The 26,840-nt window shown below is 37.5% G+C and overlaps 2 protein-coding genes and 1 non-coding gene across 4 annotated transcripts; 1 reads left to right on the forward strand and 2 right to left on the reverse strand.

Annotated features, from left to right (window-relative positions):
- Positions 1-1,199: 1,199 nt before the first annotated feature.
- TRNAD-GUC (transfer RNA aspartic acid (anticodon GUC)) lies at positions 1,200-1,271 on the forward strand. Its single transcript has one exon. It is a non-coding gene; the product is annotated as a tRNA-Asp (tRNA).
- A 2,809-nt stretch (positions 1,272-4,080) lies between these two features.
- LOC105052204 (uncharacterized protein C24B11.05) lies at positions 4,081-6,578 on the reverse strand. Its single transcript, XM_010932940.2, has 9 exons — positions 6,460-6,578; positions 6,015-6,090; positions 5,866-5,931; positions 5,667-5,764; positions 5,463-5,500; positions 5,294-5,381; positions 4,933-5,193; positions 4,655-4,720; positions 4,081-4,325 (listed from the first exon to the last, which is right to left on the reverse strand). Exons 2-9 carry the CDS (start codon positions 6,073-6,075, stop codon positions 4,170-4,172), a joined length of 834 nt encoding a protein of 277 aa, XP_010931242.1. The 5' UTR covers positions 6,076-6,090; positions 6,460-6,578; the 3' UTR covers positions 4,081-4,169.
- Positions 6,579-13,373: 6,795 nt separating this feature from the next.
- Positions 13,374-26,637, reverse strand: LOC105052205 (ATP-dependent zinc metalloprotease FTSH 8, mitochondrial). 2 transcript variants are annotated; one of them, XM_010932942.4, is made up of 8 exons: positions 26,443-26,637; positions 26,119-26,350; positions 25,929-26,003; positions 23,566-23,684; positions 19,747-20,232; positions 18,805-19,572; positions 15,919-16,146; positions 13,374-14,006 (listed from the first exon to the last, which is right to left on the reverse strand). In XM_010932942.4, the coding sequence occupies exons 1-8, from the start codon at positions 26,500-26,502 to the stop codon at positions 13,524-13,526; spliced, it is 2,451 nt and encodes an 816-aa protein (XP_010931244.1). In that variant the 5' UTR covers positions 26,503-26,637; the 3' UTR covers positions 13,374-13,523. The 2 variants fall into 2 exon arrangements, with proteins under 2 accessions (XP_010931244.1, XP_010931243.1); XM_010932941.4 differs by having other exon boundaries at positions 23,566-23,699.
- Positions 26,638-26,840: the final 203 nt, after the last annotated feature.

Raw genomic sequence — 26,840 nt, forward strand, 5'->3', positions numbered from 1 at the left:
AGATATAAATTGAATACTGAAAATATGCATATTTATATGGATATAAGTTGGATAACTAAACTATATGGCCATAAAATTAAAAATATCACTAAACAGATAGTAAATCAATTTAATAGTATATTAATATGATTATATTTTTTTTTAAAATTTAATAAGTACTATATAAAGTTAAATAAGATTAAAAATAGAATCGAATATTCAAATACGGACCAGATAGTTCTCTATCTATATCCATATTCTTTTTTTTTTTTTTTATACATATGGATACAGGTACATATATAGATTTGTATATTAGTTAGATGCTTAAATTTCTATACATATTCAAATAGATTTCCATATAGAAACAGATACAAATGAATATTATTTAGTCCACTTTCATCCTTGCACTCAATCCATATACATACACACATACACACTCCACTTTTTAAATTTTTTCCTATAATTTTTATTGTATATAAATTAGAACTTTATGTTTAGAGTTAACCGTGTTCATTTAGTTCAATCCATAGAATGTAAGCCCTATAAATCGAATTTCTTGGATTGGTTTTAAGCGAACTTTATTGTTAATTGGTTCCATTTCAATTTTAGAAAGCTGATTTAAATATATTCAGTTTCAGGTTTATCTCCAAATTAAGCAGACTTTGCCCACATTACTATTGGCAATGAAGAAATTTTGGATTCAAGGTGGACAAATGATCTTCCTTCAGATGCTTATCTATTTATACCCACAATGGCTTCACATGTTTTTTGAGCAATGGTTCTACATTTATTTCTGTTGGGCTTCTGGGTGTATGGATACGCATTGCTTTATAGGGAAATTCTTTGTGCATCACGTGCGATGCAGAAAATCATATACTATGCGTGGTGATTAGATCACGCAAGGGGTCAAAGAAAAAAAAAATTTATCATATCGCTCTCCGATCTTGCATGTGATTTAACCATCACGTGCGGTGCATAAAAAATTTTTCTTGTTTTGTAATAGTTCACTTTCGTTTCTTCAAATTTTCTGTGCTATAAGTTTATTTCTTTTTTGTTGTAATTATTTTTTGTGGATCCATTTTTGGTTTACTTTACATAAGACATACTTCTTTTCTCCTGTATAGACCTCATTCTTGGTAACACGCACTTCTACCCAAACAGTTGTGACGGGGTGGTTTTCGCCTATCCAAAAAGAAGTATATTCATGATGTGGCATGTCAGTCGTTGTAGTATAGTGGTGAGTATTCCCGCCTGTCACGCGGGTGACCCGGGTTCGATCCCCGGCAACGGCGTTTTTGTCACCCGCGTTCGATCCCCGGCAATGGCCTTTTTCCACGAAAAGGGGAACCTGATATGTTTTTTTGGCGTTTTCGTCACCTGCGTTCGATCCCCGGCAACGGCCTTTTTCCACAAAAAGGGGAACCTGATATGTTTTTTTTTTTAAAAAAAAAAAGGGAAAGATGGGTCCCTAATATCTTTTTTTTTTAATAAAAAAAGGGGACCCTAATATGATTTTTTTTTTTTTTTTAATGAGAGGTGTCCTCTCTCTCTCTCACACACTTTTTTTTTTAGTTAAAAAGGGGACCCTAATATGATCTTTTTTTTTAATGAAAGATGTCCTCTCTCTCTCTGTCTCTCTGGGGTGCAATGGTAGTATATTTGCAAAGAAAGGCATGGATGCCTTATTATGTTAAATAAGTCAGGAGGATGGCCTGGAGAAATTGAAGACCATTTGATAATGATACCTAGGTTGCTGTAATTATGATCTCAGATAATGCACAATATCTGCAAATATGATCTTACACAACTGTTTCCACTGAAGTCTATGGCATGCTGACATATTTTAATTGATTGTAATAATAGAGCATACTCTTTATGCATGATTTGTCCTCTTAACTATCACATTAAGACAAAGAACATTGCCGCATTTGATTAATTATGAACTCTTGCAGGAGATGGAAATTTCTAAGGAATGGAAGGCGGACGGTACTGTTAAATTGGAGATAGCAATCATGCCCATTTGATGGCAACAATGAAATACCTTTGGGCGGTTCACATCCTTGTCTAACCACAAGATCATTTACATTGGCACAAAATTATCAAGTATGATTGAATCATTGTTTCTATTGGTGGCGAAGTGCCACTACATAGTGGGTGTAAAATTTGCCATTGCATTCAAAAATGGCGTAGCAAAGTGATCAAGGAGGATTCTCTCAAGAAAAAGTGAGAAAGAAGGGCAAGACATGACAACTAATACTGATGATGATATATTGGTTTCTTGTGGTTTTGTACTGTAGAAATAAGAACTGGAGGGATCCGAATCTTATGTAACATCAAATGAAGATTTGAGTGTTGATTTACTTGTCTGAACTGAGGGAAATATGCATTTAATCATGGCATAATCTTTATTGCCCGATGGACCTAGAAATATTTGTCTAAGTGACATGGTTTTAGTAAGTGGGGGACTTGCGATTCTGGGGATCAATGGGACTGTGTTTGTTCTACTGCATTATTGTCCCGAAAGTGCTGCTGTTTTTGGACTGTAGACGTATAATTGTAGGATTTTTTTGGATAAGCCCCAAAGGATCTCATGATGTTAAAGACAAGGCAATAATTGGTGCAGTGGAAGAGACAGGACGGTAAATTTTGCCAATGCTTAATGGGGCTCCCATCGAGTCGAGCTTATCCATGTTCTAGGAAGAATGATACCATCTACAGTGAAGTAAATAATAAATGATTTTTTTGCAAAAATGGCAAAAATCAGCAGAATACCTTTTTTTTAAGGTAATTGAAAGAAGAATAGGTCCATTCTGAGCCGGTGAATGCAAGAGAAAAGTTGGAATGGAATAATGGAGATGAGATCCTAGAGACTTTGCGCTGGTTTTCAACATTGTTGTTGGAACAGAAATTTCCCTAGATATCAAAGACGTGATGGTTCTTCTTGAGGACCATGCTGATCGATGATTTTTTTTTAAATCTTTTTCTTTTTTCTCTAGGCAGTCCATATTTCCTATATATAGATTTGAAGACCCGCCTTTGGAGTTCAGATGAAGCTTCAAAGCGAACCAAATACTTCTAGCAAAAGGACAGTTGATGAACAAGCACGAGCCGGTCCCAAAGGTTGCATTACACAAGAGGAAAAAACAGACGAAATCCTCTATCCCTTCTTCACCTATGTGCAGCCTATTTTTAATAGCAAGTTGAGTGAATGTCATTGATTTCGCAAGGACCTCCACCTTCCAAATTGCTTTGTGATATCGAAGAGCAGGCAAGTGATGGCTAATAATCGAGCACCGCACATTCTGCCTGCTATATATATCCAGTAGATAATCTTCTTGTATGGGCAACTAAGTGCAATATACATGACTGATTGAAGCTAGTTCTTATATTTGTTTTGTTGCAATCAGTTGAAACACCGATTGAACTGTGCATGCTGGACTACTACTAACTAGCCTGGAGTTAAATTTGTTGTTTAAGAATCATGAATATATCACTAGTTTATAGGCGTAGAATATTGAAACTTGAAAGCTTTAACAGCTGAAAGATTATATTATCATCACAACTGGATCCAATAAAACAACTTTCTAAATTTTCTTTTTTTTTGAAAACCCTATTTCATTGTTCTCCTTGCATCCCGACAATGGTGAATGCAGTAACCTGTAGAGAATTTGCCGGCTGCATATTGTTTCTTGTCTAAGAATTTAATAAGATATCCAATATAGACATATCGGTATTTTGGTCGCTAAGTTCTAACATGGATTATTCTGAAAGAGGACCTGTTCCAACGTTGGTATCATGGGATCATCGAGGATTGCTTAACTAGATGCATTTTTCTTCCTCCATTCCTCTTAATTCGTGACAATTGTTCACATAGAAGGCTTCCCACAAGTTGTTTTACTAGGAGAATTCTTTATCAGTAACCTCAATTCTGTGTCCGACTGGAGTAGTAAGTAACACAAACGCGCTAGAATATCCAGTATCAGACATCCAGTTGCACACTCCAGTGTTGGCTTTATCTATTTTTAGTCCAAAGAACTCACTAGTTAGTTAGATGAAAGCCAATAGATTAAAAAGGAGATCTATTTCTATATATATATATATATATATGAAATTGGAAGGAAAATCCTTCACATAAATATCCCTTGCCCATTCCCTTCCCTCCACCACGCAGTCAATGAATACACGAGACATTAAGCGGTCACTGTTGTCTCAATCGCAACCTTTCCTGAGTAAATGACATCTCCTGACCTCTCACCCTCCTCCCAGAGCTCTGGCAGTGCCTCCCTAATGTTGTGGATGCTCTCCAATGCATGGTCGGCACCTTTAACTTTATGAGAAGTCCCCACCTGGATTCACAATTTTAGTGAAAATGATCAGAAATAGCTATGAAGACTCAGCAATGTGACCTAATTGTGCTTTGTAATTAGAAGATCTTCAGTCCTCACCAGGCACTGGCCACTACTTGGAGGCAAGGAAACCACAGAAATAAGGCCTCCAGATAAAATTTACGTTGGAAATTTGGAATTTGGTTCAGCCAATTATAAAATGGATTAATAATTACATGGGAGGTGAATGATGGTAGAGGTTTGAAAAATAAGTAGTCTGAATTAGATCCTCGGCGATTGTGAACTTAACCCCAGAAATTTACTATTGAGGCTGAATAAGCGGAACTTACAAGCACTGTGTGGAGACCAATGCGTTTGCCTGCCTGGATGTTGCGAGCACTATCATCAAAGAAAATCTGAAGACCAATTTGCACCATCAAACAGAATTAGTATAATTTACCAAAAAAAAAAGAAAAAGAATGTTTCGGGTATACTTGTACAAGCATATATTTCTTAGATTGTAGAGAGGGGATCTAATTAATTTTTCTTGTAAATTTAAAGTTATTGCTCGTAAGAATGATGCAGACTTTTCAGTATTGCAGAGGTATGAGGGTAACAACTATCTTACTGTCTTCTGAGGGTCGATGCCGGCGATGTCGAAAGCCTGCTTTATAGCATATTCAGATGGCTTGCAGAGAACTGGAGTCTCAGGCAGCTCCATACCAGCAACAGGTCGAAGTGAGTACTCAATGATGTCAAATATATTGGTTCTAGTGGCCTCCATGGGTGGATTCAGAGTCTCGAAACATATGATCCCTTCAAAACAGTCTTCCAATCCAAGCCTATTCAGCACTTTAGCAGTATGGGTCCTGTCGGCATTTGTGAATATCTGTTTCAAGTAGCAGAATCAAATGAAACAACAATCTTTTGAGAAATCATACAATGAAGAAACAGTGACTGTTTACCACTTCAAAAGTTTAAGAACTTACGATTTTGCGAATTGGCAGGCTCAGTAACAGATGCCTAAGAACTGGATCTGGCTTTATCTTTTCATAAGGTAGCCTTCCATGAACAAAACTGTAGACGCCAACACAACAGGTTATCAACTAATAGATTTGTGCACTTATTCATGACTTATAAAAAGAGGAAAATCAGAACCTGTGATACTCCTCATAATCAAATGTGTAGCCAATGGCCTGTGCGATTAGCACCATAAAGCAGCATTAGTAGAGGAGGCTGGAATAGCGCTTTTTTTTTTCTTTTTTTTTTTTTTTTTTGTGGTAACAGGCTGGAATAGCTCTTTGCAGAAATCAAATAGTATTCAACTGAAAATATTAACAGAGCTGAAGCGGCTAACCATACCCTTAGTCCAGCCATTGTTGTCCCATAGTTCTTGTAGAGAAGATTACACATATCAGGGATTTTGCTTTCCTCAATCCCAAGCTTTTGGACCAAATAATCTGAAGAGAAAAACAATAAGAATGGTATATTACTGTGCCTCTATTTAAGCAGAGGAATCTACCATCTTCGACAATTTATGAGGATCTGCAACAATTATTACCTCCAATGTTCTTGAGAATCTCAGTTGAAAGGCCAGAACTCAGAGGATATAGAGTATCATCAAGATCTACATATTAAAAGACAGAAGGAAAGAACCCTGTTTCACTCTTCAGATCCTTTAGTCCGAAAATTGCAGAGCTAAAGACATACCAAAGAGAAGGCAATCGATCTTGGGCCTCTGGTCATTTAGAAATCGGTCCTCGCATGCCATTTTGATCCACTAAACCTTAAAAACTCAAAGATAAACACTTTTAGAAGGACGGAAGCTTTTGCAGTTGGAGCAAGAGTGTTAAAATAAACTGCAATTTGACTCGACAACTTATAACCAAGAAAGTATTAACTTGTAATGTAAGCTGATCATCAAAACCAAAAATGGCCATGATGAATCCATAGTTATTGATTTATAAAATCATCGATGCCAGAAAAATTAAAAGTTGATTGTAAGGAGCTCAAAGAGCCTCCAAATCCTCTCATATGTTGAAGAAGATCATATACTTGAGAGAGGTCAGTGCAGTCGTGCAATTTGAAGCCATCTTGTCTATAAACATTAAGAAGGGTTCGACTTAGAAACATGATGGCGTCGAAAGAAAGATACCGGATTCTGATGACCGAGATGTTAGAGGCTCAATGCCGAGACCTCGAGAGACCAAGCAGAGAAAGATAGGAAGCAAAGGAGGAGAGAGAGAGAGAGAGAGAGGGGGAGGAGGAAAGAGGGGAGTGGGGGGTTTAAATAGGCAGCAAGCCGTAGGCAGTAGCAGCCAATCAGGACCGGGAGCCAGGAGATCTCGTTTGGGGCACGTGCAACGCAAGGGTGAGGAGATCATCTACCTTGTTTGTTGTCAAAGGAGGGTTCCCAAGGGCAACAATATCAAAATCGAATCCAACCGCAAATTCGTGATATCGTTTAGGAATCCAATAGATTTTCTTCACACCTGATGGCTTCGGTCACAAACTGGACCAATTCTTCCACCTGAAGGGGGGTTAGTCCGAACTCTAAAAGACTTATTTGACTCGTGGGAAGAAAATAATTTTTTGAAAAATTAAAATTTTGATACATTTAATTAATTATAAAAAAATAATTTATTATAGAATAATTTATATTTGATTGAGCAATCATTTTTTAAACTATATGAAATATCTATTATACCTCTGATAGATATAATACCACATTTTTTTGCTTCTAAATTTTATATAAATATTAATATTTTATTTATATTAATATAAATATAATATTAATATATTATAATATAACATTAGATCATAATAATTTATTGTATTAATATAATACTAATATATATTAATATAATATTAAAATTTTAATATAATAAATTTATTTATATATAAATATTATATTAAATATTATATTATATTAATATAAATATTATATTAATATTAATAAAAATATTAAAATAATATTAAAAAATAATAAATATTATAATAAATATAAATATTATATTATATTTATATAAATATTAAGATAATATTAATATAATATTATATCACTATTCAAAATTTCATCCGAACCATCCATTGATATTTTGCAAAATTTTAGTCATGGATCTTAAAAATATATTTTTTTAAAAAAATCTCATCAATTTCTTTTCATGGAAAGTGCTAAAACCTATCTTCCTCGTAAGTTTTCATTTCTCATGAAATATGAGAAGTGCCTTCCTATATGAAGAGATTTTTAGTTCTCTCTCCTTCTAAAACTCTAACCAAATAAGAAATCCCCTCTCCACTTCTCAAAAACTACCTCTTCTTCTCTCTACTTCTCGTGAACCAAATGAGTCTGAAGGGTAAATTGATCATTTTTGCAAAATATTTATATACAAATCTCCTAGTTAGGGTGGTATTTGCAACTAAAGTTTCAAGTATTTTTTTTTAATTCCTTTAAAAGGATTCAGGGGTGTGTGTGTGTGTGTATATATATATATATATATATAACTTTGCAAAATGCTAGGGCCAAGGTGACGTCCCTAGATCTCACTTCTCAGCTTGAAAATTAACTTCCAGTCCCTGCTGAGAAAATTATTTATGACCCCTTGCTCTAATCATAATTTAGTTTTTCATGCTTTAGTCCCTAGCCTGAAATCTTAATCTCCTAAAACCCAAGTGACTTTATCAATAAGCCAACGGCAATTTGGCACTTCCCACCATACATGTATAATCTGTCTCTCCCTCTCTTTCACACACACAAGGATACATGGGTAGTTTTCTTTGATTTCTGCTCAAATCAACTAAACTAAGCCTCTTTTTCGGCCATAGAAATTCAATTTTGAGTTGAAATTGACATGGGACATAAGTGTCTGGTGCAGCCTAAAAAACATTACTTGAGCATGAAGGATTTGATCATCATGAGTCAACAACTGTCATCAACAGATTCTATAACTAGCTGATAAGCTGTTCACTTGTTAGAAATGGTAAGGAGGCTAGATTGATTGATAAATTTAGAATAATGGTGTGTTTGTTTGGGGAAATAAAGATATGGAATGAAAATCAGAATGGATGACTCTTATTCTAGCCGTTTGATTGAGAGGTGTCTTATTTCGTTTCCAATTCTGAAGTGGAATGGGAATGGCCTAATTTTTCTCCAATCTAATTCGGACTCTCTCTGTTGGATTGAGATGTCATTCCGATGCTTCATCGCGCCATCAACCTTGGGGGAGGCGTACTCATGGGTGCCGACGAAGAAGCAAGGCCGGCAACGACCAACTCGATGATGGACCACAGTGGGCATGCATCCAGCCAAGCCACCACCTCTTCCATTGATACGGATCTTCGACAACTCCCCTGCTCCCACCTCCACCACTCCGACTGCATAGTCCTTTGGCTCTCCCTCAACTCTTGCCCTGTTTTCCATTTTTGCCTCCCCTCCGTCGACTCCGTCGCCGCTGCTGCCGCAGCGGACCACACCGACCTCGCATGTCTGTTAGGTTCAAGAGCTTCTTTGATGATGACAATGTGGATGATGGTGGAGGGGTTTTGGCTATCCAAACTGCGCTCCACCACATCAAGAGGAGGCACCACCAGCTGGTGCCAGCACCATCAGCTGGTGCCAGCACCATCGTCGGTGTCCACAGTGGTGGAGGCGTCCCCCACTGAGATGGCACAGGCTGAGATGGGGTCATCTGGGCCTGCCACCAGCGGAGAGACGATGACATTGGAGTGGCCGATGGAAGGGGGAGGAGCACCGGTGGGTGGAAGAGTGGATGATGCCGATGGCTGTCATTTACTGGATTAGGGGCACACAAGCTGTTTGACAATATGCTTTTTAAGGGTTGCTCTCTTAAAAAGCATATTGTAATATAGTTGCATTGCTCCAGACATGGTTTTTTTTATGCAGGTTATAAGGGCATTTCTTCTTTATATAAGTGCTCAGCTTGGTTTGTTGATACTGAAGGCAATATATCTAATTAATGGTTAAGATATCATAGTTGACGGCTTATCCATTTCTCTTGTTGAAATTTTTGGTTAACTTTATGGTATAGTTGGTTATGGTGATGTCAGATGAACCTATGTAGCATTACTCCCAAATGATTGTGTTAACTTTTCTATTGATGGTTTGATTTTTTTGTCTTTACTTTGCACAGTCCAATGCTTTTTCATTGAGCCTCTTTCAATCAGTCATGTTTAAGTGATCATTTTGTTTTTTTGATATGTACATCATGTATCTAGATGCCGTGTTAAGTTCTATTTTCTTTATTTCTATGAACAGGTTTTGTTAATGAGGGCTGTTGCTTATGTCTCATTATGGTGTAATCAGCTAATTATAGATTGTTCCCATGATTCTGTATTTACTTTCTTGTGAGATTTCTCTTAGGAAGTTATCAAGTTTCCTACTTATGATTTCGATTTCTATCTTCAAATGAACCAAGCAACAATAATGGAAATCATCTATTCCAATTCTGATTTCAACCACGAACCAAACGCTTTGGAGGATTAGGCTATTCCGATTCTGATTTCCATCTATTCCGATTTTCATTCCGATTTTGATTTCAATCACGAACTAAATACCCTCTAAGACTAGATGAGGAGTTATGAGATTGAATCCATCTAGAAAACATAACATCTCTGACACTTTTACTTCGGTTAGTCTCAAACAATGTTTCCAGAATCGAATCGGACATCGGACCGAAATAAAAAAAAGGTCAGGAGTCAACTGGTTGGCCCGATCAATTGACTCATGACATCAGCATGATGTAGTAAATATATTTTATTTTTTAAAAATAAAAAAATATTAAATATTTGATACTCTAAGGGATATTTGGTTGGGAGAAATAGAGGTCTGAAATCAAAATCGGAATGGGTGACTCTTATTCTAATCATTTGATTGGAAGAAGTCTCATTTCGATTTTGATTTTAGGATAGAATGGGAATTGCTCAATCTATTTAGAACTCAATTCTTACTCTCCTCTATGAATTCAAATTTTCATTCCAATTTCGATTCTGATTTCGATTTCGATTCCGATTACGAACCAAATGTTTCAAAGGATTTGGCCATTCCGATTTCGATTCCAAGCCATTTCGATTTCGGTTACGAACCAAACACCCCCAGATGTTTTCAAGTTCATACTATCCCTGGCTCTCCCCAAGGTCCTCAGCAGTCTCCTCTTCTACTCTCGATCCGTAATCTTGATGCTGTGCTTAGGCCATCTCGATTGGCTCCCTCTCGCCAGTGGCACCCTCGTCATTAGCTTTGCCAATTTCACCAGGTACTCTATCCTCTTTGGCCTCGCCACCGGCATGGAGCCCACCGGTAGTCAGGCCTTTGGCACCGACAAGCACTCCCCCCTCCTCCGCTGCATCATCTCCTCCTTCTATGCGGCCAAGACCCCGATATTGCTGTCGCCGCCCGCTTTTACATTCTCTCCTCCCTCCCCGACATCGCCCCTCCCCCTCCCTCTCCTCCCTCATCATCCACCGCTTCCGTCTGCCCCCCTCCGTTAAGACCTTCAGTCTCTTCGACATGGGCTGGAGTACTGACACCATATCTATTGACCTCGCCGTCAGAATTAAGTATAGATGGAATACCCTTATCCTAGCGGCCATGCTATCCGACCCGAGATCCAGTTGGTTCATCATGGGTTGATCGATTCACCGGGTCTTCATGATTTTTTACAAGCTAACAATAATAAGCTCCAGATCAAAATTGAAAATGATCCCTGATCTGACCGATCAATCCATTCTAATTCTGAAAACATTGGTCTAAAATACAAACCCTCCCATCAACGATGAATTCATCCAGAAAACATAGCATCTCCTTTTTTGGCAGAGGAAAACATAGCACCTTTGACACTTTCACTTCAGTTTGGCTCCAACGCAAACCCTCCCATCGACGATCTCCCTGATCTCACATTACGTCATGTAGGAAAATGACAAAAACACTCGTCAAGAAGGGAAAAGGATCAAGTCTATTGGTCATACAGCTGTGATGGTACTTGCAAGGTACGCCGAGAAAGATGACTAAATGACTAGCAATGATTGAAGCATACGCTTTGAAAAAAAATAGTATTGTTAGTTTTGAGAATGAGAATGTGGATGGATTCTCCGAGCAAACTTCACGATTTGATTGAAATGTACATGTGCATGCAGAGACCCTGGATCCTGCGGATTGCACCATTGAATGCTTTATCATATCCAATCAAAAGATGGATGGACTACCAATAGCGACATGCTGTATACTGCTCGGTGCATCATAAAATATTGCGGTTAAATCATTGCGCTTTGGAAATAGATCCAAGTGGACCGTGGATGCACTTTACAATGGGCTAACGCACTCTGTGATTTGTCTGTTGGACAAAGCAAGCTTAAGCATTACTTTAAAGACTTGTGAGGATGGAAGGCAAAGGTAATGAGGCCATCATCCCTGGGGAGTTGAGATTGTGATATGGATAAAGAGCGAGAACAGAAGATCTTTCATTTATCATTAATGTGTAATAGTTCTCTTCATTGTTTTCAGAAGATACTTCATTTTGATCTAGATTATCAGAACCACTCAGAAATGTATTAAACTTGATTCCTTTAACCCAGCAAAGGCAATCCAAACGCTTGTAAACGCAAGGGAACCCGAGCTTCATGGTTTGTATTGATATCTACCACGCGAGACAAAAATTTTACGCATTTCTTTCATGGAGGCATCCATCCAGACCAGTTGCTTGACCCACATGCAGTGATGAATTGGGCCTTCAATGGAATGTCCTTTCTTACTTTATTCGCTAATGCAAAACGACGAAATAAATCATTTCAATGCACTATGTATCAGTGGACAGCTAGATACCACCACGCTTAATTTCATAAAGTGGTACCAAGGTTCCAAAAAATCTATCCCTCTTGGCCAAAAACAAGACAGCATTTCATCGATTTGATAAAGTTGTGAGTTGCATACAAGATGGATTCTTTTTTTTGAGTGCAATACTGCACTTACGAGGTGCAACATCCGTCCACCCTTTTGGGGTAGGGTCGTAGTCAGGTCACCAGTAGCAACGATCGCGCTTCAAATTGCATGAAGCTTATCACATCAGATTGCCAAAGTGATGGACACTTTATACGGAAAAGATGGCGAGCAAGTGGATGCAACAGATGCTGAACATCAGTCTTGTCTGCTAGCGATTGCCGCTGCGGAAGATCCAAATCCTCACTCCTTGAAACAGTGGATTATAACTTCCATTGGCGCCTCTAGCATTCACAGTTTGATGCATCAATTTTAGTCTGTCATTTTCCAAAAGAGTTAACCCTAGAAGTGTAATATAAAATTGGCGAAATGCAATTTTCTTTTAACCAATAATTTTGAAAATGACTCGTATTCAAATGAAAATATGATCCTTCTTAAACACCATGACTTATATGAAGGACCCAAGCTGCTATGTGGGTATGTATTTAATCCCAAATCGTCCATGAAATATATATATATTTATATAAGATTAAAGAATCCAAGATAACATTTTCTAGCAAGGAAAGATTCTGGATTGTTCCAACTTAGCTCGCAAGGATCTGGAGCAGTCATTCGGGTGGCAGGTAAGAAATCAAAAGATAATATATGATGTAATGGAGCAGAAGACAAATAAAATAAGATCGACAAAGAAGAAAAATGCTCGTAAGATAGCTCCAGCCATAGACACTTAGCGTTACTGAAGCCCCATCACTTTGACCTTTTAAATTTTTCCAAATATCAATAGCAAGGCCATGATTGTGACACAACCGGATATGCTGTTTGGCCATATTTCATTTCCTTCTAGATTCTAGTACGTTTGACACATCAAGCTAATTCACATGGGGCACAAGCAACAGGCAAATGCTTCTCACATTCTCGCCACCTTTTACCAGGGAACAGTATATATGTGAGTACAGGATGCTGAACAATTTTTCACTCATTGCTCCACAGAGTAGAGCTCAAGTCGGCCATCTAACGTTTGGAGTTTTATGCCAGAACAAGAACTGCCAACAATAATACACTGCACAGCTGTAGCTCTTACTATTTGACAACGGCAACCTCAGCTCAAGACTCGTCAGTTGTGAGGTATAAAAAATGTCTATGTAGAAAGACAAAATTACATTGCACCAACCAATAGTTGTTTAAATTTCAATATTTATTTGTACAATTAGTCAACCTGGAAGGGCAAACAAGAGAAAATTTAACTACACAGCACAAAACTAACCCACCTAGGTGGGGACAACCTCCCCATCAAGGGATGACGGTCCATCATCTGCCATAGTGGCAGCTTCCGATGTTTGCTGACTCTTCTGCTCCTCTTGCTCTTGGAACCCTTGCTTGAACCTATCGTAATTTGTTGGCTCACTCGATTTGAATGGTCGCTCACCCAGGACCCGGACCAAGTCATCTTGGTGCAGAACTTCCTTCTCAAGCAGCAGCTCTGCAATCTGCATAACATGATCCTTGTGCTCCTTTATCAGTTCTACCGTTCTCTGATAGGCCTTGGCAACCCATTCCCTCACCTCAGTATCGATGATGGCTCCAGTCTTGCTGCTGTAAGGCTTGGTCATCTCGAAACCATCATCCCTCTGGGGAAAAGATAGGAGACCGACCTTCTCGCTAAAACCATAGACAGCAACCTGAGCATAGGTCATCTTTGTCACCTTCTCCAAGTCATTCTGAGCACCAGTGGAGATCTTCCCAAGCAAAACCTGAAAGCCAATGCAATGAGGTCACTGTCTGATGTTTTACATATAACATCAGGATTATCATGACGAACAAGGATAATTTACAGCCTCCGAAATCTCATATTACATATATTATGTAGAGTTCTGCTGAAAAATGCAACTCAAATTCCACCAAGTCTCAAGGCAGACAACATGAATGTAGAAATTTCAATAATTCTCACATCACGAATAATCAAGCAGCAGATAATGAGATGCACCACCCCTTCTACAGCTGCCATGACCTAGTCATACTCAATGTCTTTTTTCCTCTACATTTTTTGGGAGGAGGGGATGGGCGAAACCCCACCATAATCACACTAAACATCGCCTTCAACTAGGAAACAACAAAGGCTTCAAATCATAGCTTGATATGTTCACCAGCTAATGCTTGGAGACTCTAAAATCAAAATTAAAAAGAAGGAAAAAAGAACTTCATAACTAGTGGTTGAAAAGCAGATGCACCAGACAAAAGGTAACAGGAAGTAGCAAAAACCCAATGATATCACATTTAAGGTTTAGATATACGGATTTACTATTCCCAAGTAAACAGAACATATTCTGTCCCATCCATGAACGCATGATTGGCCATCCATTCCAATGGTCTAAATTGTTGATTGCATTCCACATTTTTTTATAAGCACAAGTAGAATGAAATTCAAACATTTTAATAGTCCCAAAACCATAAATAAATTTAGATCATTATTCTGTCCTCAAACAAATAATCATTAGTGGTTGCATGATGCACACTCCAAAGTGTTTGAAAAACATTTTTGTTAAGGAATTTAACACTTTATAGATCATTAACACTGCATCAGCATGTATGAAAATAAGCTGCTATTCAAATGGGAAGAAAAAATTTGCAAACACCATGCAAATAACCTCAAGGCCCTTCCCTCTGGTCCTAAAGACTTCAACGAGACAATGGTATGTTATTGATTTAATAAAAGCATCAAACATAGTCACAAATTCGGCATTCAAGAAGAATTTGGCTGGATTTAATGATTCAGAATTCTGGAAAAATTCAGAAAATTCGTCCAAAGTTTAGAAAGAGTTCAGATGACAACGAATTAGTAAAAAAAATAATAAACATAAAATATGGCTTTCTAAAAAAATTGTAAGTTAATTTACTTACAAATAAGAATAGGAGAGGCAAAATAAACCAATAGTAGCAGAAAAACATCATGAATAGCAAGTATGTGCAGTATTATTAATTTGTAACACATAAGGATATATAGTATCATTAATTTGTAGCCCAAAATTTCTTAAATTGATCATGAATAAATCATAAAAGCCATTTATATTTCATTGATTCGTTTTCAGAGAATTATTCAGAGAATCGTCTGAGTCAAGAGAAAAGTCAAGAGAACTTTTCAATAATTTGGAGAATTTTGCAACTATGGAATCAAATGTGTTATTATACCTTGTGGCTGCCTTAATATTTTAGATGGTCCATGATGATTAGCAGGGAATTTTTTGAAGGAATAATCTCAATCTCAAATAATGTGAGTGCGAACAAATACCAAGAAATCATTTTGATTACTAGTTATTTGAAAATAAATTGATCCCATTTACCATCAATCATTTAATAAACATAAAACTTTAGAAAGTAAATGAATGTTTAACACTGAGATTAATCAGAATAGAAAAACAAATAAGCATCTCCAGATATTTCCTGATCCCACCGAATTGCAATATAAAAAGAGAACTATAGTTTTGTACCAACAAAAAAAAAAAGAGGAGAGAGAGAGAGAGAGAGAGAGAGAGAGAGTTACGGCATACAGCATCAAATTAGTCTATGGTCTCCATTTTCAACCCTAGGTCCCTTCCTAAAGAGCTTTGATAGGATATTGAAAACGAGGCACCGAAAAGTTAGGTGTGAAAAGGGGCATTGGTATACCTCTTCAGATGCACGACCACCAAGTGTCATACACGTCATGTCAAAGAGCTGCTCTTTGGTCATTAGGAGGTTTTCATTGGGCACATACTGTGCGAAGCCAAGAGCTGCAGTTCCACGAGGAACAATGGTAACTTTGAGCAGGGGCTCGGCATGCTCTAAAAACCATCCAACAACAGCATGACCCGATTCATGATAAGCAACAGTTCTACGTTCAAGCTTGCTAATTACCTGAAATCAAACATCAATGTGATTAGCTAGTCAGTGACCAAACTGAATATTATCTTCATATGATCTGCCATGGGAACATTCAACATTCTTATGATAAACTAAATGACTGCTGAACATTAAAAATGGAAATAAAATCAGTTCATTTTTGTTGCCTATGCAGGGAATAGAAATTGGAAGCCAAATATGTATTTACTTCTTTGGGTATCCAAGTGATCAATGAAATGAATTGCAAAAATCTAAACTTGTCTCAAATGTTCCACCTAAAGTTCATCCATTCTTGGCCAAGATTACCACCATGAATCTACAAATGATTTGACACAACCACATGAAGAAAATCAAGAAAAGCTTTCACTTGGTTACATACATGAAATTCTAATAATAAGAAAGTTGAATGCTTGCTGGTAATGGGCACCAAAGGTATCCAATATCAGTCTGTTAGGGAACAGGTCCTTTCAGCAAAATTCTCCAACTCAGAAAATCCCAATCTACATCGAATACTTAACCAACGAGTACATAACATATGAACTAAAGCATTTTTCTAGTCTGAAGTGCGGTTGTAGAAAATTAAACAGAAAAAAGATGTGTTCCCAATTTGCAGAATCAAAAAAATATAATTGGCATAAGCTGTATTATTCTGCACGTTGATGAAGGAACATAAGCCAACTAAGCACATGAATGAATTGAACCCCCATCTAACAAAGATGAAATTCCTGCAAGGTGGGTAGAATTTTTGGCATCTTTTAAAAGCCAATAAGATGAAAAAGGATTTTTGCCTTGCATTACAGCTCTAATTGTCTTCCTGACCATCATTTCTGAACACTTCCTTACAACCCTTCTTAATCTTGCCATGCCTGTCTATTAGGTGACCAATGACATCTAGTAAAAATTGACAGAGGTAAGTAAAAATACACCTGAAAATGTTCCTCTGAACAACCCTGTCAAGAAACTTCAACACTGAATGATTTTAAAAAAAAATCTTTTTTCTTTTAATTAGAAGTTCTTATGTGATTGTTCTAACTTGCCAGTTTGAAGCAAAGCTCACATATATCTCCAAGGGACAAGATGCTTAGCATTTGCACTGATGCTAACAAACACGAATTCTGCACATGCAAAACATTTGATTTGATACAAGAATCTCAAGTTCTCATATACATGTTACTATGTCCTAAAGCAAGGAGCCCTAAAAGATGGCTATATGAATAAAGTTTTGAAACCCTCGAACCAGATTTAAGCCCCACATCATAGTCCAGGATGCATTATATCCTTAGGGCTATAATGAAAATTGACTAAAATTCTATATAAATAAGACTTGCATAATTTGATTGTTTACTTGATTCTGTGATTCTAGTACCTATATATCACCAGTTTCAAAGAGACTAGAATGTTTAATAAGTTGCTCAAAAATGAAATTAGGCTCCAAGGAAATATTTACTTATGATAGATTCCGATTCTTAATAACAATAACTTCTTGGATAACTAGAGGACCTATTATGCTTTATCACATAAAGTTCCAAGAGTGTTGTGTCGTCATATGATGATTAAGAGCCTTTTCATTAGTAAAGATCACTTTAGGCATGTCATGGTGTCTTTATAAATATTGCATAATGTATACTGATAATTTTGTATCTTCTTCCTCTTTTTTTTCCCTTTCTTCTTTCTCTCTCTCCTTTCTCTTACCATCTCTGATTACCTAGTGACAAAACTAACAGCACACAAACCTTATGCACCACACAATCTAATGATTGGCATCATCATTTGTACCAGTTATTTACCATGATATGCTAATTTACAGGATCTTCTCCCTTCACTACCTCAATCTCAAGTCTAGCTCCATCTCTGATTTGGAAACAATCAGATGCTCTAAAGTGCACAACAAACATTTATCTTCATGCATGTGTCTTTCCTATGGAGAGGTGAAAAGTTTGGATTACCCATTACACCATGCGCATAAGCAACTAATGGATCAACAATGATAAAAAAGCTAAATAAAGCTCTACAACAATGTATAGAAAGAAAAATATGGCACATCTCATTCAAGCATGGATGGACAAGGATAGCAGAGCTAATATATATATAGAGGTCACACATTCTACACACACAAAAAAAGAAACGGAGTTGTGAGAAGCCTAGCTCAAGTCCCTTTGATTATCAACAATCACCCCCCACAAAACTCACCCGAAAAGAAAAAAAAAGGGGAAAAAAAATGCTTCCATGTCTAGTTTCTCACCAACAACACTCACTGGATTCCCTCTTTTTGTGGGGAAAAAAAATATGATTAAGTGCAAGACATGGACTGAGCAAGTAAGGTATCTTTTACAGGAATTACCGCTAACCAAAAAGACAAATGTGATATATAATAATAAATTTAACCATTTTACATAGAGTGGAGATAATATTGTCCATGATAATTTGCACACAGTACTTTGATGAACTTGTCTAATGATAATCATTTTTCTCCTAGCTTAGATATTGGCTCATTTTTCACATTTTCAATAGCAGCAAATTGTTAAATAGAATGTTCATGATGGATCATATAGTTGTTTATAACTGATGAAAAGATAATAAAGAATTCAAATAAAAAGCCCATAGATGATAAACAATATATGGGTATTTTCATTCTGTGGAAAAGAAGAGAATGGAGTTGAGCAATTAAATAACCTTATTTTTCTTCTCCAAGCCACCAATGATCCTGTCAACAGCAGCCTCAAAATGCTGCATTGTGACCTGTGTTTCCTCACTTCTTGCAGCAATTAAAGCAGCCTCATTGCAAACATTCGCAATGTCAGCTCCAGCAAAGCCAGGAGTGAGAGCAGCTAATCTTTGAGAGTAAAATGATGGATCATTATCTAGTTTAATCTTTTTAAGATAAATACGGAATATCTGTTCACGACCTTTGATGTCAGGCTTATCAATTGTTATTTGACGATCAAATCGACCAGGTCTTAATAAGGCCTTATCCAAGATATCAGGTCGATTCGTACCAGCAAGTACAACCACCCCAGAGGTTGTTCCAAATCCATCCATCTCTACAAGCAACTGATTTAGAGTACTTTCACGTTCATCATTTGCACCCGAGAAGCCTCCACGTCCTCTTGCTCGACCAATTGCATCAATCTCATCGATAAATATTATACTAGGTGCGCACTGCCTAGCTTCTTGGAACAAGTTCCTCACCCTGGATGGTCCAACACCAACAAACATTTCCATAAAATCCGAACCAGAAATAGACAAAAAAGGCACATCAGATTCACCCGCAGTTGCTTTTGCAAGAAGCGTTTTTCCTGTGCCAGGAGGGCCTACAAGAAGAGCACCTTTGGGAATTTTGGCTCCCAACTCCTCGTACTTCTTGGGATTTTTGAGGAAATGCACAAACTCCATAATTTCTTGTTTGGCTTCATCACAGCCAGCAACATCCTTGAAATATACCTGGCTCACATAAATAAAATCATCAAGCAAGGAGCTAATACACATAAATTGATCATCAACCAACTATTCACTACATAAAACAACAAATATCACTTCATATCTGACATGGAAAAGTGGAAGCAAGAACTAGAGGTAATACAACCAAAAGGAAAAACTGCAGACTGAGGGACTAACCTTATTTTTTGAATTCTTGTCCATCTTGGTTACATGAGCTTTTCCGATGTTAAATATCCCACGATTCCCCCTTCCTGGACCACTACCTATGCTAAATCCACCCTGTATTCTCCTTCCCATCAAGTAGATAAGCCCCACAAGGAAGGCTGTTGGGGCAAATTTCAGCAGTTCCTGGTACCAAACTACTTCGGAGACATAAGTTACAGGGACATAATCATGCGGATCTATTCCCAATGCTTCCTGAGCTTCCTCCAACTTTTCTTCGAATGATTCCACACTTCCAATATTGAAATAGTATTTATATCGGCTAGGCGTATGTTTAGCAGGAGTATCTGTCGTCGAACCATGGATTTCAATGTCCTGGGTTTGATTGTTTGTCTGTGATGAGCTCCTGACATAAACTTTTGCAACCGATTTGTTGGATACAACAATGTGATCGACTAAACCAGGTTCCAATAGCTTGTTTCTGAACTCTTGAAAACTAATCTGTAAAAGAGAAAAAAGTTCCAAATCATATGGTATCAGAATAAGTATAAAAATGTTCTCCAGTTATCTAAAAGGAAAATTGCAACCACAATATGGAAAAATTGGATGAACATGTACATTTTAATTGTTACCAACTTTTCAGAAGTTTAAGTCACCATATGTAATACGTGATTCTAGAAGCAAATAATGCATTTCTCAAATAACTAACCATTTTAAGCAAGATACTTGACTGTACAATGGTGGAAACTAGATATATCTAATGACTGATATATTGATCATTAAATTGTTAAATTTTCCAGCCTGCAGAGCAAGCAAATGAGAAGCAACTACAGGGATTGTAAACATCAGTTGCTATTAATAAAAAAAGTGAGATTCCAATGTAATGGATCTGAGAAAATGATGCAAAGATCAGAAGCTATAGCAAGTGGTGGTACAATGTCAGACACTGAATAAAGTAGTGAATTGGTGTCAATTTAGTGTGGCCAGCACAAGCCTCATCTACTCTATCAAAAATAGAGTGTCTTTTTGAACCACAAACTGTTAACATCTAGCACCAGACATTCCAGATTATGGTTGATCCTACCATGCATGAACCATGAATTACGTTAACCCACCTTCCAATTCCTAGCTTTCATGAGCTACCTAAGCAATAACACCTCAGCTTTTGTGATTTTGGTTATTCATGTTCAGTTTAGCAAGATCAAAAAAAAAAAAAAGAAATGAAAATATCTATTCTCTTATTATCAGCATTTGTATACTCTGTAGAAAGGACTGCCAAATAAATCAAGGTCCTTTCTTAGGCAGAAGGATTTAAAGTGTGACATCAAGAAATATGCCAAAGTCCTTAGAGTGGCTTGGATACATATTCATTTAGCAATTTTTAGTGAAAATAAAAAAAGGGTGGAATGGTACCAAATATTCTAATGGGGACTCATAAAACATACATTCACCATAAGAGGGAAGCTAGACCTACATAACTGTGTAGGTCTCTTACCTATGTAGGTCTCTTCCACCTATACACCATGTAGGCCCTACAAGTAGCACCTAATCTCAGAAAGCATCCCACCAGGTCATCACTAACCAACAGGGACAGTGAACCCACTGTTACTCTCCCTCATCATTTTTCCTTTGCTTATTGTGATGACTTTCATGTAGTTGTCATTACTGGGAATTTGAACATGACTAGAGCTTTATTTCCCGTTTCCAATCAAAGAACATGGGAGGGGACAAGAGAGAAGAGGTGAGGGAAGGCATTGCCATGGAGACAGCCACTGCCACCCTCCAATACAACCTGTGGCTGCTCACTGCCGCAAAGCATTGGCTACAAGCCTCCCAACACCTGTCTTTAATTTCTTCTACAGCACAAGCAACAAATCTCACACCCAAAATAATATTAAGAACCATCCTTTCATGTGCATCCTTCCCAATCCCAAGAAAGCAAGAAGATGACCACCAAACCTGTCCCCCAAGAAGGCCCTCAGGGAAACTTGAAGCTCAGGCATGGCTTATCAACAAAGAATTCACCTAAAAAATTCTCAAAATCAGAAAGTAGTTTCCTTTTAGTTAATGATCCCCATCATCTTCTACCCATTCTAGATAACCCAAACCCAAAGAGACGGCATTGTTGCTGCAACTGCCTGTGTTGGAGCATCCTCACCACCATCTTTATCATCCTTATTGTTGTACCCTTGGCATCTTTATCACTACTCAATCCCTCAGCATACTTCATTGGTTTTCTCCATATCGTATTTCAAAATCATCATCACATTGCCAAAAACCTCAACAATATCAATATATGCCATGATGGTAGGTCCTACAAATGGTGCTGAACTTGGAGTCATAGCATCCATCATTGATGGAGATGAAGTTCGGATTACTTGCACTGGGCCTCTCCAGTACTGGAGAGAATTCAAACTTGGAATGAGCAGAGGAAGTGCAATGGGTGGAAAAGAGAAGCAGATGGGCACAGCAGGGAGTTTACTGTCCCAATTAGTCACTAATGACAGTTGGTTTCTTTCTCAAGTCCGATGCCACATTTATCGTCTACAGGACATGTAGATGGGGGAAGCCTACACACGCACGTAGGTCTAGCATGCACCCTCACCATAACTTAGACATATTTGGTAAAAACAGTGGAACAACATTGAAGAACTGTATTGTCAGCAAAATAATTGAATAGAAAGGTCAAAAGACTGTAATATGCTTTATGTTTCCGCTACCCTTAACTAGCCTAGTTAAGACTGAAGAAACTCATGTAAAGTCCTTTGCTACCACTGAACCGAAGATTATGGATTATTTAACCACAAGAGTTGATGATTTAAAAAAATACGGGCACACATAAATAATTTAAAAAACCAAAGTTGATGAATAGCCTTCACTTGCCAAAAATATTCCACTACGTGGCCTTTCCTTAGCAGTTTCACAATGAATCATGCACACTGTTGTGAGGTTATGCGCCTCTGGAAAAGGAATATTTACAATTGATAAAAAGCTTTGCAGTTGTTGGGTAGGTGTGGTGGTTAGTTTTTCTGTTTTCAACAAAGACCAAAATCTCCACTAAGCATCCACTTAAATACAATAAAACTAAAAATGATATAGTAAGTTCACAATAAAATGTAGCAAGCTATGACTTAGTGTGAGTGTGAACACTGTCACAGTTTTTGACACCATCATCTGACATGTATCCCCATCATATGGTTGCACTAGGGCAATTACTTGATTCTATATAGAGTTAACTCTATATATGTGTAATTCAATGCATGCGCATATATACCGTCCATGTTTTATCTAAATTTTTGATATCTATTATGTCAAACACCACTATTCATCTTACCATGTGATACTCATGACCATGTCACCCATATCATAGGCAGAAAATCTATGCTACTTTGTGGTTGAATCCCCGGTCTTATAGCACAGCTCCTGAGAAACTCATATTAACATTGGACTTGAAGTTAAATGCCTGGTAATGGCTTAGGTCAACAGCTAAATTAAGAAACAGGGAGGTAGAGAACCAGCCCACTTTTTGATCATATACCGAATTTAATAGAGGAACTTTGGAAGAGAGATGCGATGGCTGTGTAGTTTAGAATTATAAAGCAAGAAATTCCTCCTTTTAGTTATGCACTGATGATGAAACCACTACATAGAAGCCAACAGATGGAAACTCCAGGAGTTTCAAATAAGAAGAAGAAGAAGAGAATTTCTGAAATCCACAAGTTCCTATCAAACTTTCCATAAAAGTTTGCACAACATTATCTATTTACTTGATATAATTAACTGGATGGAGTCAAATTAAACCATCATGCAGATAGCTATTAAAGAAAAGCTGACCTCTTTCTGATCAAAAGAACCAGTAGAAAAAGATGAAAGCAACAAGCCAATAAATATAAGAGGAGCTAGGAAACTCTGCAACTGCTTCATGAAATTCTCCTGGAAATTTCCATGGTCATCTGCATTTGAGTTCTCTAAAGATAAGCAAAACAATAATTAGGCTCAAGTGCACAACAATTTATCAAGCTAATTTCTTGGGAGAAATATAACTTTCATTCAGAGCTTGAGCTAAGAACATATCACACAAATGCTGGATGAAGACTCAAAAAATACGTGACCTATTAGTGAAAAGGATCTGTATTTTGAATCACTTAAGTACCATCATGGGACTTGACATGTGTATGAACCATACAATAAGACATGCTCCTGCTATCTTAGAAGAGTTGTCAAATTGATTTGTGTATGCAATGACAAAATATGTGATGTTAGCATTAACTCTCCTAAAAGTAAAAAAAGGAAAAGGCAATGCACATGGCATGAATTACATACCCGCTGCTTAAATAGAAAGTTTTGTACTAGCTTGGAGTTTTGTTGCTGCAGTAAGGTTTGGCTTTGCCAACACCATACTTCTAATGAGGCAGATGTGTCTAAAATATGACAAAGATACACTTTAGCCTTCAAAGCAAATTTGAAGCATGGACTTGGGATAGGGCTGAAATCGGATTGGATATGGATAGGATACTAATATTATCCATATCCATATTTGTTTTTTCTGACGAATATAAATAAGGATACGAAAATTAGTTGAATGCAAAAATTCAAATCTATATTTGTTTTAAACGAATACAGATATAAAGAGGATAATAGAAGTATGGATATAAATACGGATATAAGTTGGATAATTAAATTTTATAGCTACAGAACTAAAAATATTACTAAATGAATGAAAAATCGAGTTAACAATATGTTAATATGGTTGTATATTTTCTTTAAAAGTTAATGAGTGCTGCACAAAATTACATATGATTACAGATAGAATTGGATATTCAGATACGGAACGGATTCTATCCATATTCATATCCTTTTTTTTTTTTTGATTGATATGCATACAGATATGGATATTTGTCGGTTGCTTAAATTTCTGTCTATATTCGAATAAATTCAGATGTGAAAATAGATCCGAATGGATATTATCCATACCACTTTCACCCCTAACTTGGGATCAAATTAGGGGCCATTGCTTGATGCAATTGTAGAGGCTTGGGCTGATAAGCACAGTGGCACAAGTTAAAGTCCTGGGGCAGCCACTTTATGCAACAAAATACCAACAGTGAAGGCTATCTCTAGTTCGCCCCTTCCAAGATCCCGAATTGCCAAGACCATAATTGGGTAATGGACTTGAGAACAAACTTAGCCGTCTTTAGGGGTTGTTTTTTTGATGCATAAGCATAAATTGTCAAGCAAAAGATTAAACAAGTTGAGTTCCTATCTCTTGCTTAGAGAGTAAGTCTTAGTGCTATGGAATTCCGTAACAGACCAAACTGCTTGATACATCTTGTACAGTACCATACTGATAGCATACTATAAATGCCATGTACCAATATAAGCGTACCGTATTGTACCACATACCAATACTAAGTGGGATTTCATCGATATAGGGTCCGGTACCGAGACGGCAAACCTTACTTGATGCAATGGTAAAGTTCCTTCATTACAACCTCAGTATCATGGATTTGAAACACAAAAATACCTTCTCTATATGTGGGGATAAGGCTATGTACATATGACCCCATAACTTGCAATGGTGATAGCCTCATGCTCTAGGACACCTTTTTTTTACTTCTTGCTTTGTGCTTGTCTAGATTCCATGACAACCCACTCAACCAAAGTCATGTATAAAAGATATGATATTAAGCAACTACAAGCTGATGTACATCAGTTGTATAAAAGGTTTCTACATTCGCTAACTCATTCTTTGACTTTGATCCACAGCCACATACTGATGAGATAGGACTCATAGGTTGAAGTGAAGATCAATGATGCACATAAGTAAGTTCTCCCAATCTTTTAAAATAAAGAATTAAAAAAAAAAAAAAAGTATACTGCAGATTCGAGTACTTAAGTTTCATATGTCAAAATACACAAGGAAGAACTTCTCATTTAAGTAAACAAAACAACTATCATTTTAATAAGTTTTCACGCCTTCAAGGATAAGGCAACTTGAATCACTAGTACCTGTGGTGAATTATCAAGATGCTATTTATCATTCATAGAATTTCAAGGTTGAACGGTTCTAAATTCCACCTTTTACTTCCAGAGATATAATAATAATTATAAGGGCTACAATCTTGGAAAAAAAAACTTAATTTCAGTGCATGTGCACATACAATTAGCATTCAAGAAGACAGATTGACGTCGCCTACCTTTTGAATCTGATTTGTTATTCCCATCCCCTTTTGGATTTTCCTTCTTATTCTTCGGGTAGTAGTTCTCATAATCTACAAATTGAAAAGATAAAATTATTTTACAAACAACAATTATATGAGCAGAACGGAGCCGCCAACATGCAACATTCGATCAAAAGATTGAAACTGCCATAATGCCGCCTCTTACTCTTCTTCCTGGGGGATTCACTGGAAAAGAACCGCTTAAAACTAGGGTTTGCAAGCAGAAACCTCCAATCGTAGAGGCGATTCCCCGCACCAACGGCCTTACTTGCTCCGATGGACGTCAGATAACCCCTCAGAAACTCTAATCCGCCATTATCGCCTCGAAAGCAAGGCGATTGCAGGAGCGTTTCGTTCAGAACCCTAGACCTCGCGCCAAAACCACCCAGAAGAGCGACCTGGATGATGGAAATCGGTGTCCAGAACATGAAACGCGGATCAGAGAACGATCGAACGACGAAAATATCAAGAAAATTGGGAGAGGGCTTACTCTTTGGGATCTGGAGCGTGCGGATCGAACGAGAGAGCGCCCGAGACTTGAAAAATTCATCCTTTGGTGCAATCGCACGTGGATTGGGAAACCCTAAAAAGCGATAGATCGGAAATGGACGGGAGTTTTATAGGCGATGAGCCGGGGGGAAGGGGAGGGGGAGGGGGGTTGGTGAAGGAGACGAATCGCGTGCTCCGCTCGAGGGATGGACGAAGTGGGTGGTAGCATACCCCTGGTTTCAGACATGGACGGGGTGGGTAGCACGCCGCTACCTACAGTCCCTCGTTTTGCCGCAGGGTGTCAGGGGTGACAGCGTATCGTTGGTCGAATATTAGTGTACCATTATTTATATTTATTTTATTTGATAAATTAGATATAGGCATAGATGTTGATTAGAT

This window comes from Elaeis guineensis, chromosome 10 (assembly GCF_000442705.2).
Source record: "Elaeis guineensis isolate ETL-2024a chromosome 10, EG11, whole genome shotgun sequence".
Taxonomy (NCBI): Eukaryota; Viridiplantae; Streptophyta; class Magnoliopsida; order Arecales; family Arecaceae; genus Elaeis; species Elaeis guineensis.